The 16,081-nt window shown below is 46.6% G+C and overlaps 1 protein-coding gene across 1 annotated transcript in view; it reads left to right on the forward strand.

Annotated features, from left to right (window-relative positions):
- ABCC4 (ATP binding cassette subfamily C member 4 (PEL blood group)) overlaps nt 1-16,081 on the forward strand; it is a 1,378,868-nt gene that overhangs the window by 301,037 nt on the left and 1,061,750 nt on the right. Inside the window, exon 5 of the mRNA XM_069205134.1 lies at nt 10,604-10,693. Within this exon, the coding sequence (XP_069061235.1) occupies nt 10,604-10,693 (90 nt within the window). The remainder of the gene's footprint in view (nt 1-10,603; nt 10,694-16,081) is intronic.

The raw sequence follows: 16,081 nt of genomic DNA on the forward strand, positions 1-16,081 counted from the left end.
CAGCGCTGTGCTCATAGCACCTTACATGGGCACGGTCTGCCACCATTTCCCTGCATAGGTCATTGATAGCAGTGGTGAGGCCGACCATGTTGTTATTCATGGTGGCCAATTGTGTCCCCACACTCCCAAAGCCCTGTGTTAGGTTCTGTTTTATCTGCTGTAAATTTCTGTTCATCAGACGCAACTGTTTGTTTTGCAGGTGTTGACTGCTGTTGATTGCTGAGTAGGGAGCCTCCAGACCAAGGAACAGTTGAGTGCTGCCATCCTCCTCACGAGCATCATACGCAAGACGATGCCTTCTATGCCCATGCCCTGCAATTCTCTCTGGGTGGCTCTCACCTATCTGTGGACTGTGAGGCAGGATTACATCCTCCATGTCCAATTCTGTGTCCTCTGTGGGTTCAGGGTCATTGTGGGTTTGTGGGTTGCACTCCTCTGTGGCAATGCTGACTGCCTCCTCTGCTGCCATGTTGGAAACATCACCTTCCTCCTCACTGGGCTCATCAGTGGATACCTGAGGGAGATCTGTGCGACACAGGGGATACATTGTTAATACCTATCTGATGTTTGGTTCATTAAAATACATTTCATCTTTAAGTTGACTACTGCTCTACCTCACCCATAATGCACTGTACTTGCACTGGACTTTTAGGCATGGAATTTACGGACTGATGCATGCTTTTGTGAACTCAGTTAGTGTGCATAGTGCCCTGAGAAGTATGAAAAGGTAATCTGTGCCACTTACTTTTGGAGGTTCCTGGTGCTGAACTGTCCAGGTCCCCTATCTCCACGACAGCCTCGGGCTCTGGTGGGGTATCCACCATGCTTTCTATTGCTGTGGGTGTTGGTACTGTGGATGGTCCACAACCTGCTCCACACGCCTCCTCTAACTGCTCTGCAACCTTTTCTTTGGTCCTTGACCTGAGGTCATTCCACCTCTTGCAGACTTCATCAACTGAGCAGTGGCTGACTCCGATTGCATTTATTTTTGATTGTATATCCAGCCATATTTTTTTCTGGGAGTCAGGTAGTCATTACTGCCCTCCCAAACAGCACTTCATGATGCACACAGCACTCCTCAAGGAGGACTTCCAACTCTTTTTCTGAGAACTTTAACTTCCTCTTTCTCCCTGCTGTGTTTGTCTCCTCTGTTTGGCAGGCCATGGCTGCAGTTGCTAGTCTCTGCTTGGTGAGCCTCTGCTGTGTGTGCTGCCTAGACTCCTCCCGCACTCATGGGAGGCACTTCCTGGTTCAAGGTTCATTACCCAGCACCATTTGAAAATCTGTATATAGCTACTACTATCTATATTTGTTTACATGTAGAGCAAATACTGATGAATATGTTCTTTGTTGATATATCAAATGGTTGTCTCGCAAATCCAGACACTTCTTTTCCTTATGTATGTACAATACTTTTCTTCATTCTATTATTAGTCAATCTAATGGCAATCTATGTTTACTTTTTTCGTTCTCCATTTTCACATACATGATTACAGTTTCAAATAACAATCACATCTTTATTTCCAATCTTATTTATGTATTTATTTCTTCTTTATTATAATTTATGCCTCCAATGTTGTTGCTCATAGGGAACCAAGATACAGGTAAATTATCATGTAAACCCTGCTTAGGTTTCAATAACATATGAAGCAAAATATAGGGAAATGTATGTAAGTGAGGTTTTTGTAGAGCACACATCCTAAACTGAGATTTCTTACGCTCAAATGAGAGGACAAAGGAAAAAGAGTCAGTGCCTTGGATCATTCAATTTTGTCAAGCAAGTAAACTGTTTGATCCCAGATAGTCTTGTTTTATGTTGCACAAGTTAGCCAGTAGATGAAGGGACGGAGGGGCTTGGTGGTTGATAAAAGAGTGTGAGCGACAGAAGCCACATGAAGACTTGGCTCGAGGTTCCAAAAATCTTCCTTAGTCAGAGCTCAGGATTTGGTTCTGACCTTCAGTGACTTGCACACCTATAGTGAATTTAGACATGCCCAAAATGCTGACGTTTTGTTGCAGGATCAACTGATATTTTGTTTTTCTCCCCGATTCCCTTATTGACATCACAATAATCCTAGTTTAAATTACACCTGAAACTCCACTTGTCAGTTGTCAAAGGCATGGTGAGTTACTTAGAGCGCCTTGGGATCCATCTACCTTCACTCAAACAACTCGCACTCCTCACCCTACACTTGCACAGGTTCAACACTCACAGCACTCACAAGTGCATGCCTTTCACCCAGTACTCATTCAGCTCACCCTTGACTCACATGGACTCATTGGTCACCCAGTTTTCACATTGGCACTCCACTCATCCTGCATTTAGGCGCACATGCCACTCAGCACTCACAACGCTAACCATGCTTTCACACCACTCACTGTCATCCGCCACACCTCTCACACAACACACATTAGATTACTCTACACTTGTAATTATGTATATATGTCTACAAATGTACCCACAGAATATTTGCTCATCTAGATGCCTAATTAGTTCGATCCACAATCAGGGGGCTGAAGCAAGAGGGAAGAGTGTACTGAGGCTGTGGGATGGAACGGGAAATGAGAATGGGCTGAGGCTGTGGGGGAAGGATCAGTCTTAGTCTGTGGGGATGTGTTGGGAGGGAGTGGTGATGTGGTACAAGAAGGGGAAAGCAGGTGAAAGCTGCTGGAAGGGAGCAGGCACCAAAGGCTAAGGGTGAAAACTGCATCTGAGGCTGTGGGCTTATGAGAGAGTTGAGGGGAGAGTGCAGACTAAGGTGTGATGAAGGTGGGTACAGGCTGTAGATGTACTTGTTGAGCCTTGTTGGCATTCATACCCTGCTGTGAAGGGGGGAACTGGTCGGGGGAACAGGTGGCCAGACCTGTTTTTGCTGCTTTTAAAGCCACAGTGTACACCAGTATATGTGTCCCATTGGCCTGCACAGTAGTAGTGCCCTGCAGGGGATGCTAATGGAGGGGAGAGCGAGCTGAGGCTGTAGGGGCTAGTGCAGGACACAGGACTAGTTATAGAGGAGCTGGTGTGATTGGGAAGAGTGACCTGAGGCTGTGGGTTGGTGTGAAAGGAATGAGTTTTGTTAGGAGGCTTTTTGTGACAACGAACATCAGGTTATGGCTGTAGCAAACAGCACATCCATTGGAGTGCCTGAAAGGGTGGGAAGAAAAAACATAAAGAGGCTCAGACCACTGCATCATCATGGTGGACGCAGCAGCCATTTTGGATGAAGGACAATAGCTTACTGGCAAGCTCTATTCACCAGTACCTCTACCAGCCATACTGCTGCCGGCTCACGAAACAATACTTTTAGCCAATACTATCACATCATGATTGAGAGATCGTCCTCTTGTACACTGCCCTGTCATTATATTTAAATGGGGCAGTCATGTTAGGTAAGGGAACAACCCTCACGAGCCAGTAGGAGTGCAACAAGCTTCTTTCTTAGCAGCAGCAGACAATTTTTGCCCAATCAAGTATTTTACTCAAGTTAACCACATATGGGGAGCCAAATGCCTTCTCTTAGTTGTGCCCCTCACAGGTTTTGTTCTGTTAATCACACAAGTTCTTGCTGGAGATGCACTGTTAAGCCAAACCTAAAAAACTAAGTCTCAGAAGCACTGAAATACATCCATGAAGGTGCTCTAAAAACAATTCAAAGGAGCTAATGTCAAGTGTTGGAGAGTATTGGTAATAATCCAGAATCAGTGAAATGTTTTAATAACACTATTAGTTTTATTCAGAATCACCCTGTTTTCAATACTTTTTTAATGCCTTTAGTGCCAAGATTTTGCACTTTCTTTTCTGTACCCATTATGCACGTGCCTTCCTTTGAAAATTTAGCATTATGTGAATTTCAGTGATTATAGAGGTTGGAATCACACAGTGCATAGTTGGTCAGTTTGAGTACATACTCTCTCTATTAGTGGAGATATGTTAGACCCTGTTCATGGGGAAGGGCAGGTGGCAAGCATGCACTACTAGACTTCAGCCTTGGGGGCTGGGGTTATTTGCCTCTGAAGTCCAGGAATCCATCCTATTAAGGCTGTGAAATCTGGATCAAGTTCATCCCCTTCTGTACTTGAGTCTCAGTTGTAGCAATAGAAATCAGTCACAGGCTTTTCATGGGGGTATTGTGGGGGTGCACAAACTCAAAACTCAGCCACCCACCAGTTCAATATCTATTTGCCCAGTACAGTACTTAACTTAGATTAGAGTGCATATAGGTAATAGTGGCAGGTACATTATTCTACATTGGCGCTTGAGCTACTGTGCTTTGAGATAGTGCCATCCTTTTCCAATGAGTTCCCACTCATGTGAATTGAGGCAGGTCCTCGTTGGATTAGAGAGTTTTGTGCAACACTATTCACAGCTCAGGCACAGAGATAGCCCAGTTCAGTAAGGCTTGCACTCAGTTCAGTGCAGTCCCTTTATACAGTCTCACCACAAAGCATGTCTCCATGTACTTTTGGCAGCGAGTGTCTCCAATTTCTTCCACTTCTGGGTTGAGACATTGTGGTTCCAGAAATGGCCTGTGACCTGAGTAAGCCACAAGATGGGTAGCCAGATTGGTAGCGAGGATAGCCGCAACTGTTCATATTGCATAGCGGCAAGATTGTCTGCCAACCTGCGATTCCCATTTGGCACCCCCCGTTCTGGAAAGACTGTTTCCTTACTATCGATCTCACCAATTCCTCTTTGGAATATCCCTTCCCCTGTGTAGACCTTCAGCACCAGGGACTGGCTATTACTTCAGGACCTCCTGCAGAGCTGGCAGGAGTTTTCCATCTCTCAGTAGGCAGGCTGGCTTCCAGGCACTTTAAGTCTGAGATACAGGTTTTCCAGCAAGGCAGGACTCCATGGAATAGCCCCTTTCATTTGGGTAGCTGACTATCAGACACACAGCAGCTATGGGTCCACAGCACTCACCACAGTATGCCGCAGAGCAGAGTGATGCTCCTCATAGAAGGGCATTTTACAGCCTGGAGTGTCCACAATAGTGGCACAAAGAGGCATGAGCTTTCTATACCTGGTTTATCAACAGTCACACTGTACAGTGATCAGGAGAAACACAAAAGGCTGCCTTAGTTAAAAGATCCTTTCCACTCTGAACAAGAGACTCAAGTCCTACCTTTCACTCCCTCCATCTTCTAAATGGCAGTGCTGAAGGAAGACTAGTGCTCCTTTGAGCAAAAAGGCTTCAGCGAACTTCTAGTGGAGTCTTGTCTCCTCTGTCCCACACTATTGTCTAGGTCTCATTCCTTCATTTTAAGGTATATCAACAAAACACTTCCACTGTTTGAGAAAACACTCTCACCTCCATCTAGGGCACAGGCGCAGGTGAGGGGCTTCTACAATGGAACCAACAGGCCTCTATGAAAATGGGCACTCATGTACATATTGCATGCACCACATAAGCCACAAGCATAAATGTGCACAACATATGTTTGGAATGTTAGCACAAGGATTAGGATTAGCGCATTGAAAAAGAACTTTAAATGAGTGGGGCTTTCACTCCAGTGACAAGGATAAAAAGGTGTGGTCACAGCCATGGATCACTTAAACCATGACATGATGCACCCTCAGTCTATATGCTAAGACTGTGATAGGCTGGTAGTTTGCTGTCAAGAAAATGAGGGCATGTTTGACATGCCCCTCCAGTTCACAGGACACGTCTAGACCTCAGTCACTTCAAATCTAGACCCTGTGCACTACATTAGCATGAGGCTAGGGTCATATTCAATCCCTGAGATACTAGATAATCAGTCATGCATTCAGGATAGGCCAGTAGGGATGTATACATTGCAGGGCATTCTCCAACAGCGTTTTCAGGCAATATTATGTTTTCCTAAATTTGTTTTTTTAACCCTTTTTTCAGATTTAGCCAAATTAACAGTGGCGCATCAAAAAACAATAGTTGCAATATACTTTGTAGAGCTGAGGGAACAAACCCAAATTGAACATGGTATTTGTAAGCAGTCAGGAGTCAATCATCTGACTACAGGACAATAGAACTTGCCAGGCAGATCACAGTCACCCTCTCCCCCCAGGGGTCACATACATCCTAAATGTCAGAATTATTGTTCACCTTGCTCGATGGAAAGTCTTTAGGGTCTGTAAATCTTTCTCTCATGACCCTCCATATGTCTAAGTCTTACGCTACTTGGTGTCCCTTCTGCTATTTTTCTGCTAGAGTCCACTCTGCTACATCTTTATAACAGTGTTCTTTTGAAGGGGTGTGCTGACCCATCCATGTGATAGCCACTCTACGACTGGCCAGCATTAAGGCCATCTGCAGATACTTATATGCCATCTTGTGGCCTTTAGGCTTGTTAATGGTCCCCCGCAGACAGAACTGTGAGGTGAGAGCGCAGTGCAAAGACGTGGTGTACTTAAATGTCTACTATCCGGACCCAGAAGTCGTGCACCTGCAGGCACCTTCAGGCCATGTACAGGAAGTAAGTCCCAGAAAGTCCACACCACGGGCACGCATCCGACCAAGTGCAAGTCAGTCGACAAAGCATCAGGCCCTTCATGTATTTTTGTTATGAGTAGGGTATTGATAGTAAGGGTCAGGATTGTGTTGAGGGAGTTACGGGTCAGGAAAGGGTTGCAAGGCACTGAGTTGAGGGTGGTTAAAACACAGAAATTCTAAGCGGGTGAGGTATTGTATGAGTGGACCCTTAAGTCCCCTGAAATTTTTTGTCAGTCCCCTCCAGGAAGTGTGTGAGTTGCTCCATAGAGAGCACATTCCACAGTTGGTTGAACCATTGTACATTGTTAGGTGCCACTGGGCGTTTCCATGATAGAGCTGTCAGTTGTCTGGCGGCATGCAGCTTGTAGCTTGGTAATGTCCATTCGGCCTGTGTCATCGCTTTTAGTGTTGTGGGGGGCATTCCCAGAATTACTGTATGATAGTTATCGGGCGGGGTATCCTAGGACTGCTTTGATGTGGCAAAGGACCTCTTTCCAAAAGGTGGCAATAGGAGCGCATTGGTAAAATATAGTGAAAGCTTTCTGTTTATCCCTTTCATGGATTGCCCACATTCCCTCCTGAGTTCTAATCTTGGCTATATGTGATTTAGGTTGGGCCTGTCGTAGGCTACGGGCCAGGAGAGAGCCCACCTTGTCCTGCCCAATATAGAACCTCTGCTGAAGTGACAGTAAGTCTCTTTTCGCTTTACTCGTCCAATATGTGCATAGCTGACCATGCAAAACGGCAAGATGCCTTTTAAGTCTGCGCGTGAGTTAGTCTTGTCTTGGGATTCCAAGGCCTTTATCTCAGCTGATAATTTGTCCTCTACCAGTCAGGTTTTCCTATGTTGGGCTACAGCTATATAGGATAGCATAAAGGCTTTGAAGCTGTCCCATAAAATGTGTGGAGTTATCTCCTGTCTGGAGTTGTGTGTAAAGTAGTCCGCTTTACCTTTGTGTATCTCTGCCATGTCAAATGGGTCTCGGAGCACCCCCCTGGGGGAAATCGCCATTGCGACGTACCCCTCTTGTGGAGCGGGGAGGCCTGCTACAACTCTACTTGTGCATGGTCTGAGATCGAGATGTCTGCAATCTCTGCAGTAGGGAGGGAATGTAGCAGTGAGTGTGTTATAAATAGGTAATCTATTCTCGAGTAGGAGGTGTGGGTGTGCGAATAACAAGGGTAGTCCCTTAGGTCAGGGAGCGTGTAACGCCATGCATCAGTAAGGCCTAAGTCTGCGTTGGTGGTTGTCAAGAGAGCAGACATGGCCCCAGTGCCTTGGTATGAGGTGGAGGAGCAGTCCATTGAGGGGTCCCACACTACGTTAAAGTCAACCCCTGCTAGGATATCTCCTCCCACTTCTCTAATTTGTTCCTGGGAGGTGTGCCTAAGATAGGTGTCCTGTAGAGTGTTAGTAGTTCACAGGTTTAGTAGGGTAAGTCGCAGCTGACCTTGTGTTGGGTGCAATGCCCCTCCCTGTCTCTCACCAGATTAGTGATGTCAAAGTCAAAGAAGTAGAAGTATCTCCACTCCTGCAGTTTAGTAGATGCCCAGTGGCATATGCAGTAGCGAGAGTGGGACATTCTATGCTTCCCCACCTCCGTATATGTGTCTCCTGTGGAAAGACAATGTCAGGGTCATGAGCAATAAGTAGGACCAGATCTGCTTTCTCTCATTAGGTGAGTTTAGGGATAGTAATTTGAGCCCTTGCCTATTGGTGGGGTCGTGGAGTGGGTAGGCCGAGCCATGACAGTTTGCACATATATTGTGACCAGGATGGGTCCCACCTGCTCAGTGTTGAGGGGGTGGATTCAGGCCAGTCTGCGTGGCTGGGTGTGTAAAGCTTGCCATCCTGATAGATGCCAACACCAAATAGTAAAAAACAGCTGAAATAAAATCATAACAGTCTCAGACCAACCGGGTCCGACTGGAGGCTGGGACACATGTGCCAGCACCTCGATTGAGGGGTAACTCTCCTGGAAGTAAACCGCTGGGGGAGTGGGAGGCTCATCACCCATAAAGGGGAATGACACCGCGGTTAGCCCATGTTGCTCCCGGCTCCCAGCCCTTCTCTGCCTCTGCAGTGGGTGGACGATGATCATACAGATGGTGAGGTTGGCTTAGGAAGGGCCAGCCGGAAGGAGGGGGGGCCATAGTTCTCAGGCTAGTTCAGTTGTGGACGGCAATGGAGAAGGATCCCTGTCCATATTCCGCAAGTGTAAAATAATGTCTTGTTTTGCTTTGATTGCCATTCGCTCTGACATGGGTTTGTTCAGGTGTAGTGGGCTTACATTGGTCCATGTGGGTTGGAAAGCAGCCCTCCGAGAGTCACAATGCAGTGAGTCTGAACCGTCACGTTCGGAAGAGGACATATCCAGTAGTTGCTTGGCCTCGGTGAGCACACAAATCACGCTTCTTTTGCCTTCCCAGGTAAAAAGCAGCACAAAGGGATGACCCCATTGGTCATGGACATTAATTGTGCGCAGCTTGGCTCTCACCGGCTTAAAATCGCAGCCCCATCTCAAGGTGATAGGCGAAATGTCCTGAAAGAGTTGTATAGAGTGACCCCTGAAGCTGAAGTCTGTTTTCACTCTGGTTGCTTTCAAGATAGCTCCCATTTCTGTGTAGTAGTGAAGCCGCATCAGGATGTCTGGGGGGTCCCTGCGGGTTAGGGGTAGCAGGTACCCAGTGGGTCCTATCCAGCATGGGGAGAGGGGTTTCGGTGTCACCCCTAAGGTCCTGGAGGAGGGCTGATGTGTAGGCCATAATATTGTTGCCTTCTTGACCTCCGGGCACCCCCTGATGCATATGTTGTTCCACCAACTGCTGTTCTCCAAGTCTTCTTGTTTAGTCTGCAGTTCCAGGTTTTGGTTCTTCCAGAGTCTAGATGCATCTCTGTAGCATCCCATGAGCTTCTGAGCGTGAAGCCATCGTTCTGTCCTGGTCGTCCACCCTGTCGCCAATTTCTGTGACATTTTTCCTCAGGTCTATGGAGGTAAAGTCCGTGCTTAGTGCTCCTATTTGTGAGCGGAACTCTTGCAGGGACTGATTCATATATTCTTGGGTCAGAGGGGCAGTGTGGGGTGGTACAATGATTACAGATTGCTGCTCTATGGATTTGTCTGCATCCGAGGGTAGAGCCTTGTTACATAGTGCAGTGACCAGCGTGTCCTTGATGGACTTGATAAGGGGCATATTCTTTGTGTGTCACCAGCAGTCGGTAGGTGCAAGTATCGCTGTTGTCAGGACTGATTAGCTTATATTTTAAAGGACGGGTGCAAAGGGGTGGGAGCCAACTGTCTGGAAAGGGAGCGTCCATTGGAGTGTCTGAGTCCTTCAGGAGGGAAAGTCTGGCTCGATGTCTTTTAAATTGTGTCCCATACCAGCGTTCCTTCTCCCTGGGTGTGTGGGCCCCAGTTGCGTCTGAATTACTCTTAGTAAGTGTCGCCCATGTGATAAGTATTGGGAAGTCAGCCTGAGCCCATAGCCTTTGAGCGTTGCCTTTCTCTGTTCAAGCTCCCCTGTAAAATGGCATGCGGGAACTGTATGAGGAGGACCTGGGTTGGGGTGTTGCTTCTTGCTTGAGGTGAGCAGGCGCTGTTGAGTTTGGGCAAACTGTTCCGCTATCATTCCCTCTATGGGGGTGTTCTTTTTGTGTCCTGGAGAGGGCCCTGGTAAGGGAAAGGGCCATGCTTTCCTCCAACGTGAGTGGTGTGGCCCCCAGTTTTGATAAGAAATCATATTCTAGCTCCATTCTATGTACATTAAAGAATTATGTGCTAAATATTTACATTTGTTAATAGGCAGTCACTCTCCCCGTATCTCTAAACGTAGCAGTACTATGATACATAAAATGTCTTTCTTAACAGCCTGTCACAGAATGTTCATTTTCTTTTCCAGATCATTCGTGTTCGGAAGAAATATAAATCTCTGTATTTTTTAAAGTATGTGCCAGAGTTATTAACTTAAAGCCACTCACCAATAAATTACCATTTCAACAATATTTTCATTAACAATTGCCCTTATGAGCTATGATAAACAAAGTAAGAACTTTAAGGCCTTGTTAAAATGCGTCATAAAAAAAGATAATGAGCATAGAGATGGTTTATATATACATGTTTCTGTCATTTCAGGCTCTTCGACTAAGTAATACTGCTATGGGTAAAACTACAACAGGCCAAATAGTAAATCTTTTATCAAATGACGTAAATAAATTTGATCAGGTAAGAAAATATTTTTCTGCCTTATTTTTTATTTTAAAAAACATTGATTTATGCTTTGAAAGTATTCTTTGAGAGAATTTTTTAATGAGTGACTCCCAGATTTTGTTTTTGTTAAATGAACAATGGTAATTGCTGGTGTTGTGTTTTCGTTAAGGATCAAACATGTTACCAGAGTGGCCTCAGAGTGCTGGTATCACTTGTGGTTACAAAGGATGAAGGGAACATTTTGGCCTGGTCATTATATGGGGAAACAGCCATGTCTTCAAAGGCTCCCGGAGGAGTAGGTGGTACTAGAAAAGAGTTCCAAAGAGAAGTCACCAGGATGAGAGAAATACCACCATCCTCTGAGGAACTAACAAAAGCAAAAAGCTGAGAGAGGCTGTTGGAGCATATGGGGTGTCTTATAAGGTATTTATGGAAACTGGAACAGAGGAAGAAGGAACCTTGTGAGTTGCTTGAAGAAATTACGTTGGATGATACCATGGACTTTGAATTTGATTTGTTTCCTAAGTACTAGCCAATGGCGTGTTTGGCCGAAGAAAGTGATGTGATACAGTGTCTTCCCTCTGATGAGCAGGCAGATGAAAGCATTGGTCGAATAAAGCAGATGTCAAAGAAGATCAAGTATTTAGGGACACAACGAATATCGCTCTATCCAACAACCTGATGGAAACATGGGGCACTGAACCTCCAGACGAACTGAGTGGGAGGTGATTAAGGTGGTGCTTTAAGGCCATTGCATACACACAGTAATAGGGGTGTGGGCTGACCTTCACCGAGACCTCGTTCAGGTGAAGGCGGCGCAGACGATCCCTGCTGAGAGGCCAGCACTAATGGCAGCAACGGGTCACCATGCCTGATTGATCAAACAGCTGTGATGCTTAGACTACAGAGCATATCAGGCAAAAATGTGTGCAGGGTTTGATGAGTCTGACCAGCTGTTGGCATGGCTGCTGCTCCTACTACCATGATAAGAGTGTCACCGACTCACCTAGCCACCAGCCAGACAGACGTACATGCAGCGTTTACAGCCCATTATCAAATTCTCTATGTCCCCTCCCATGTGGATCACTATTGAGTTAGCATATAAGGAGGAACTCAGTGCCCCTATCACAGAGCAGAAGATCCAAGGGGCAATTAGGGGTGAAACCACAAGCAAGATTCCGGGGTTGGACAGATTACCATTCAACTTTTATAAGGCATACAAAGGCCTTTTGCTTCCCAAGCTGCTCGAGTTATACAACGCTGTGCTGACGGAGGGTTGGCTCCCACCAGTGCTTCAAGAAGTGCTGCTTGTCGCACTCCCTAAGCCTAGCAGGGACCCCTTGGAGATGACGTCATACCCTCCCCTGTCCATGCTCGGACAGATTATAAAATACTAAGCAAAATCATTGCAGTGCAGCTGCTGGAACATCTCCCTGCATAGTCCAACCCGACCAAAAGGGTTTCACATCGGGCAGATCCTCCAACCTCAATATTTGCAGTCTCCACAGAATGATGGAGTTGGCTCCTGCCCAGTAGCATTACACTGCATGCATAGTGTTGATTGGGGATATATGTTCTCAACATTAACGTTGTGGGCATGAATGGCAGGCTACAGAGACTCATTAGGCTTTTCTACACAGAACCTTTGGCTTGGGCAGTGTATTTCGGCCCCATTCCCAGTAAGTAGGGGTATGCGCCAGGGTGCTCTCTCGCCCTGCTGCTCTTCGCTCTGCGATGGAGCCACTGACACAGAGGCTCAGACAAAACGGCCAGACATGGAGCATACCACTGGAGGGGGTGACACAAGTTGTCACCCTATACGCAGATGACATATTAATATACGTCTGCGGTATATGAAGAGGTATTACAGAGATAACCAACATCCTACAGGAGTTTCAGATTGCCTCGGGCTGGGGGTGAACTGGTTGAAGACATACCTGTTCCTGATCCACTCAGAATGCCCACCACAGCAATTGGTGGTGGAAACGCACCTACTCTGCTGGGAGCCGCACACTTTCTGGTACTTGGGTATCATCTTAAACCATGCCTCCCAGGGCCTCATTGGTAGCAACCTTATGAGGGCCATTGCCTCCCTTCGTCCCCAACCGACATTTTGGAGCACACTCCCACTCACAGTGCAGAGCAGAGTGTCAAGGTCAAAAATGGTTATACTCCCTCGCCTGCTGTTTTCTTACATCTGGTGGGCATACCTTAAAGCACGTTTTGTACCTTACACACCATGCTGAGAGGGTTTCCTCTAGAATAAAGGTAGGTGCTGAATTGCACTGTATAAAATGCAGCTACCAGTGGAGAGAGAGGGCTGTGGGTCCCTAACTTCATGCATTTTTATTCAGCCGCACAGTTGCAGCGGCCTGCTCGCCATCTAGCAGGGCAGCTAATGGAGGAATTAGGCATGCCCTGTGAGGACCGTGCACAGCGGAGGTGGGAGAGGCCTTTCTACCATGTGGAGGGGTACCACAGGAGGCCCGCAGCCTACTACACATGTCACATGGCATCTTCCACAAAAGCCTGTCTAATGCCAATTATGCCCCAATACGCCCCTGGGATCCACATCGGATCCATCCTACAATTCAAGGATCTAGTTGAGAGAAGAGGGCTGACAACATGGGAGGGAGCAGGAGTAGGACCCTGGGTGCCTTGTTCTAGAATGGTGAGCTTATTCTCTCTGAGTAGCGACAGACAGACTGATCTCCTGGCAGGTCACTATGTGGCCTACGGTCTATTGTTGTCCAAGGTGGACCAACTGTGGCAGATTGTTGACACTGAGCCACTTGACCCACTGGAGCACACCTAGGGCACCATAGGTGGGGGTCACCGGTTGAAAACCTGGCTCAGAAGCCCTGTAACACGTTACACAGGGACCTCCTATTGAAGATCCGCTGGAGCTGGGAAAGAGATGTAGGCCGGAACTTAACCCAGAAGGAATAGGGTAGGGTGCAGCTTTACTCGTGCAAAGCTTCACGCAGTGCCAAATTTCAAAACATCCAAAACAACAACCTAAACAGAGCCTACCTCATCCCGTCAAGACTACACAGAATATTGGATCTGCCTCAAATTGTCCACAGTGTCAAGAACCATGCGCCAATATGGTTCATATGTTCTGGAACTGCCCAGTGGCAGCTGACTTGTAGCGTGCCATGGATGCGCTGGCTGGCAAAACTGGGCACGAGGACCTTTATATCAAAGCGAGCGGAGTGTAGGGATTTTTTTGGAGCAGGAAAGTAGGGAGCACTGCAAATTGCTTCATAGACGTGGGAATTCCTTTGGCTTGTAGGTTTATCCCTATGCAATGGAAAGCCACCACGTTATCTGAGTAGAGACACTGGTGGGCAGAAACACTTAACTGGGGCAGGGCCAAATCAGTGGCGCAGAGGTGAGAGGAGGCTCAAGGGCTGTACAAGACACCCATAGTAGCAGACTGCGAAAAATTGATGAAGGGAGTACAGACATTCCAGGAGGGGCTCCCGGTGCAATGATGAGGTGCTTACCCAGCTGATAAAAATACTACGTTCCGAGGGATGCCATCTTGTTCCCTCCTTCCCCACGCTAGACCTTTGTAGTGCCTGTGATGCGCTGGGGCGCTGAGGTGCGGGACCATATTTACCGAAAGCTGAGGTGTTACCAAGAACAGGGGTGGGCACACGCAGTAGGCGGATACGTGGTGGGAGGGACTGCTACCTTGTTTTCAGTTCTCTTTGTTTGAAACTGCAACCTTCATGGCTTATTGTTTATTATGTTCCTGTTGTTAATTTACTGAACCAATCACTCCTGTTAAACCCGGTGTAATACAATATATGTACAGTGACCATGGTGATGCAAAACATAGACATGTACTCTTGATTCGCATGGTTGATATAAACTGTATGATGTGCCAAAACTAAAAAAAAGATGGTTAGAAAAAAAGATACACGTCAAGTGCAGTCATACTACGTGACTTCGTCCTACATAACAGTAGGCTTTTCCACGCCTGCATATCACAATGTATATGTACGCACTGCCTTCAGGTCCCAGTGCTCTTCTTCATGAAGTGTAAATTGGACTTGCTTGCACATTGCTGAAACTCTAGTAGACTTCTAAATAGGGCAGGTGTAAGTCTTTATTCCTGTTTCAACACACCCAGGACCCTGAACGGCAGACAGCAGGGACATCAAAGAATGTGATTATTGTCGGTTCAAATTTTTCAGAGGCTGGGTTGAGGTCCAAATAAAGGGTTTACATTGTTAGGTCTACTGGGGAACAAAGCATTTACAAAGCAAGAAAAAGTAACATTTTGAGCTGTACCCTAAGGTGGCAGAGGCAGCCTACCAGACCTCTTTGGGGGGCCACAGGGCAGACAGTGGATACTCGGCCCCAAGCACGACGGCTGAGGTCATTTGCCACTTTTGTCCTGGGGTCAGACCTACGCCTCTGCAAACTAGGACAAGTACAACTCTTGCAGCATTTGACTCTCAGGGTAGTGAGCGCTAGTAATTAGACACTTTTCAGAGGGGTAGTGTAGGAGGCACGAGCACAGAACTCAAGAATCAACCAGCAGACGTAATAATTTCAATATCCAGTACTTGTCTTCTAAGGAAATAAAGTGATTTTATTTACACAACGATACACAGTCCAACTCTGTATACAAGGCTGGTTGTGACTCTCTCGTGATACTTCACCTGCTCTGTTCCCTTGTGCTAATCCCACCACGGGTAACCCTTTGATGTCTTGTCCCTTGCCAAGTGGTGAGGGCAGAAGCATTAAACAAGTTCAGATGCAGTCTAGGATATTGCCGCAAGCCAAATATGCAGACAGTTCATGTTTTCTTAACTCTGTTGGGGTAGTGGAGAAAATGTTAGCTCTTTGTGCCTCCTCCCCTTTCCAGAGTAGATCTGGAACCCTTGTGTCTCTTCTCATGGGCTAGGGCCTATGGCAAGACTATATCCTGTACTGCTGAGTAGGCAGGAGTGGCCAGGTCTCTGTATGTGCAAATGTCCATTTGACTCTGTGGTGCAGTGGCTCTTGCCCTACAGTGCAGGTGTGGGCATGTCTGCCCGTTACTGGCAGGGACAACTCCAGCAGTTTCAAGTGCCCCAATGGAACATAGATAGGGGTACGCAGATTACAGTAGAACAAAAAACAAGCAAGAAACCTTACCAGACTGAGAAAATCCACGGCATTGCTGAAAAAAAAGAGACTACCATAAAAAGGAAACCAAGCTACAAATTGTTGGCGATCTGGAACTGGGGAGTAATCGAGAAGAGTAATAGAAATCTCACAGGGGCAGTGGATAGCAGGAAATCTATCAGGAACATGGAGTGCTCATAGCTTATATTGAACAAGAATTTAAGGAAACAATTGATACTCAGAAGAAAAGTCGAAGTGCAGGCACTGCTGCAAAATACA

This window comes from Pleurodeles waltl, chromosome 8 (assembly GCF_031143425.1).
Source record: "Pleurodeles waltl isolate 20211129_DDA chromosome 8, aPleWal1.hap1.20221129, whole genome shotgun sequence".
In the NCBI taxonomy this organism is placed as follows: Eukaryota; Metazoa; Chordata; class Amphibia; order Caudata; family Salamandridae; genus Pleurodeles; species Pleurodeles waltl.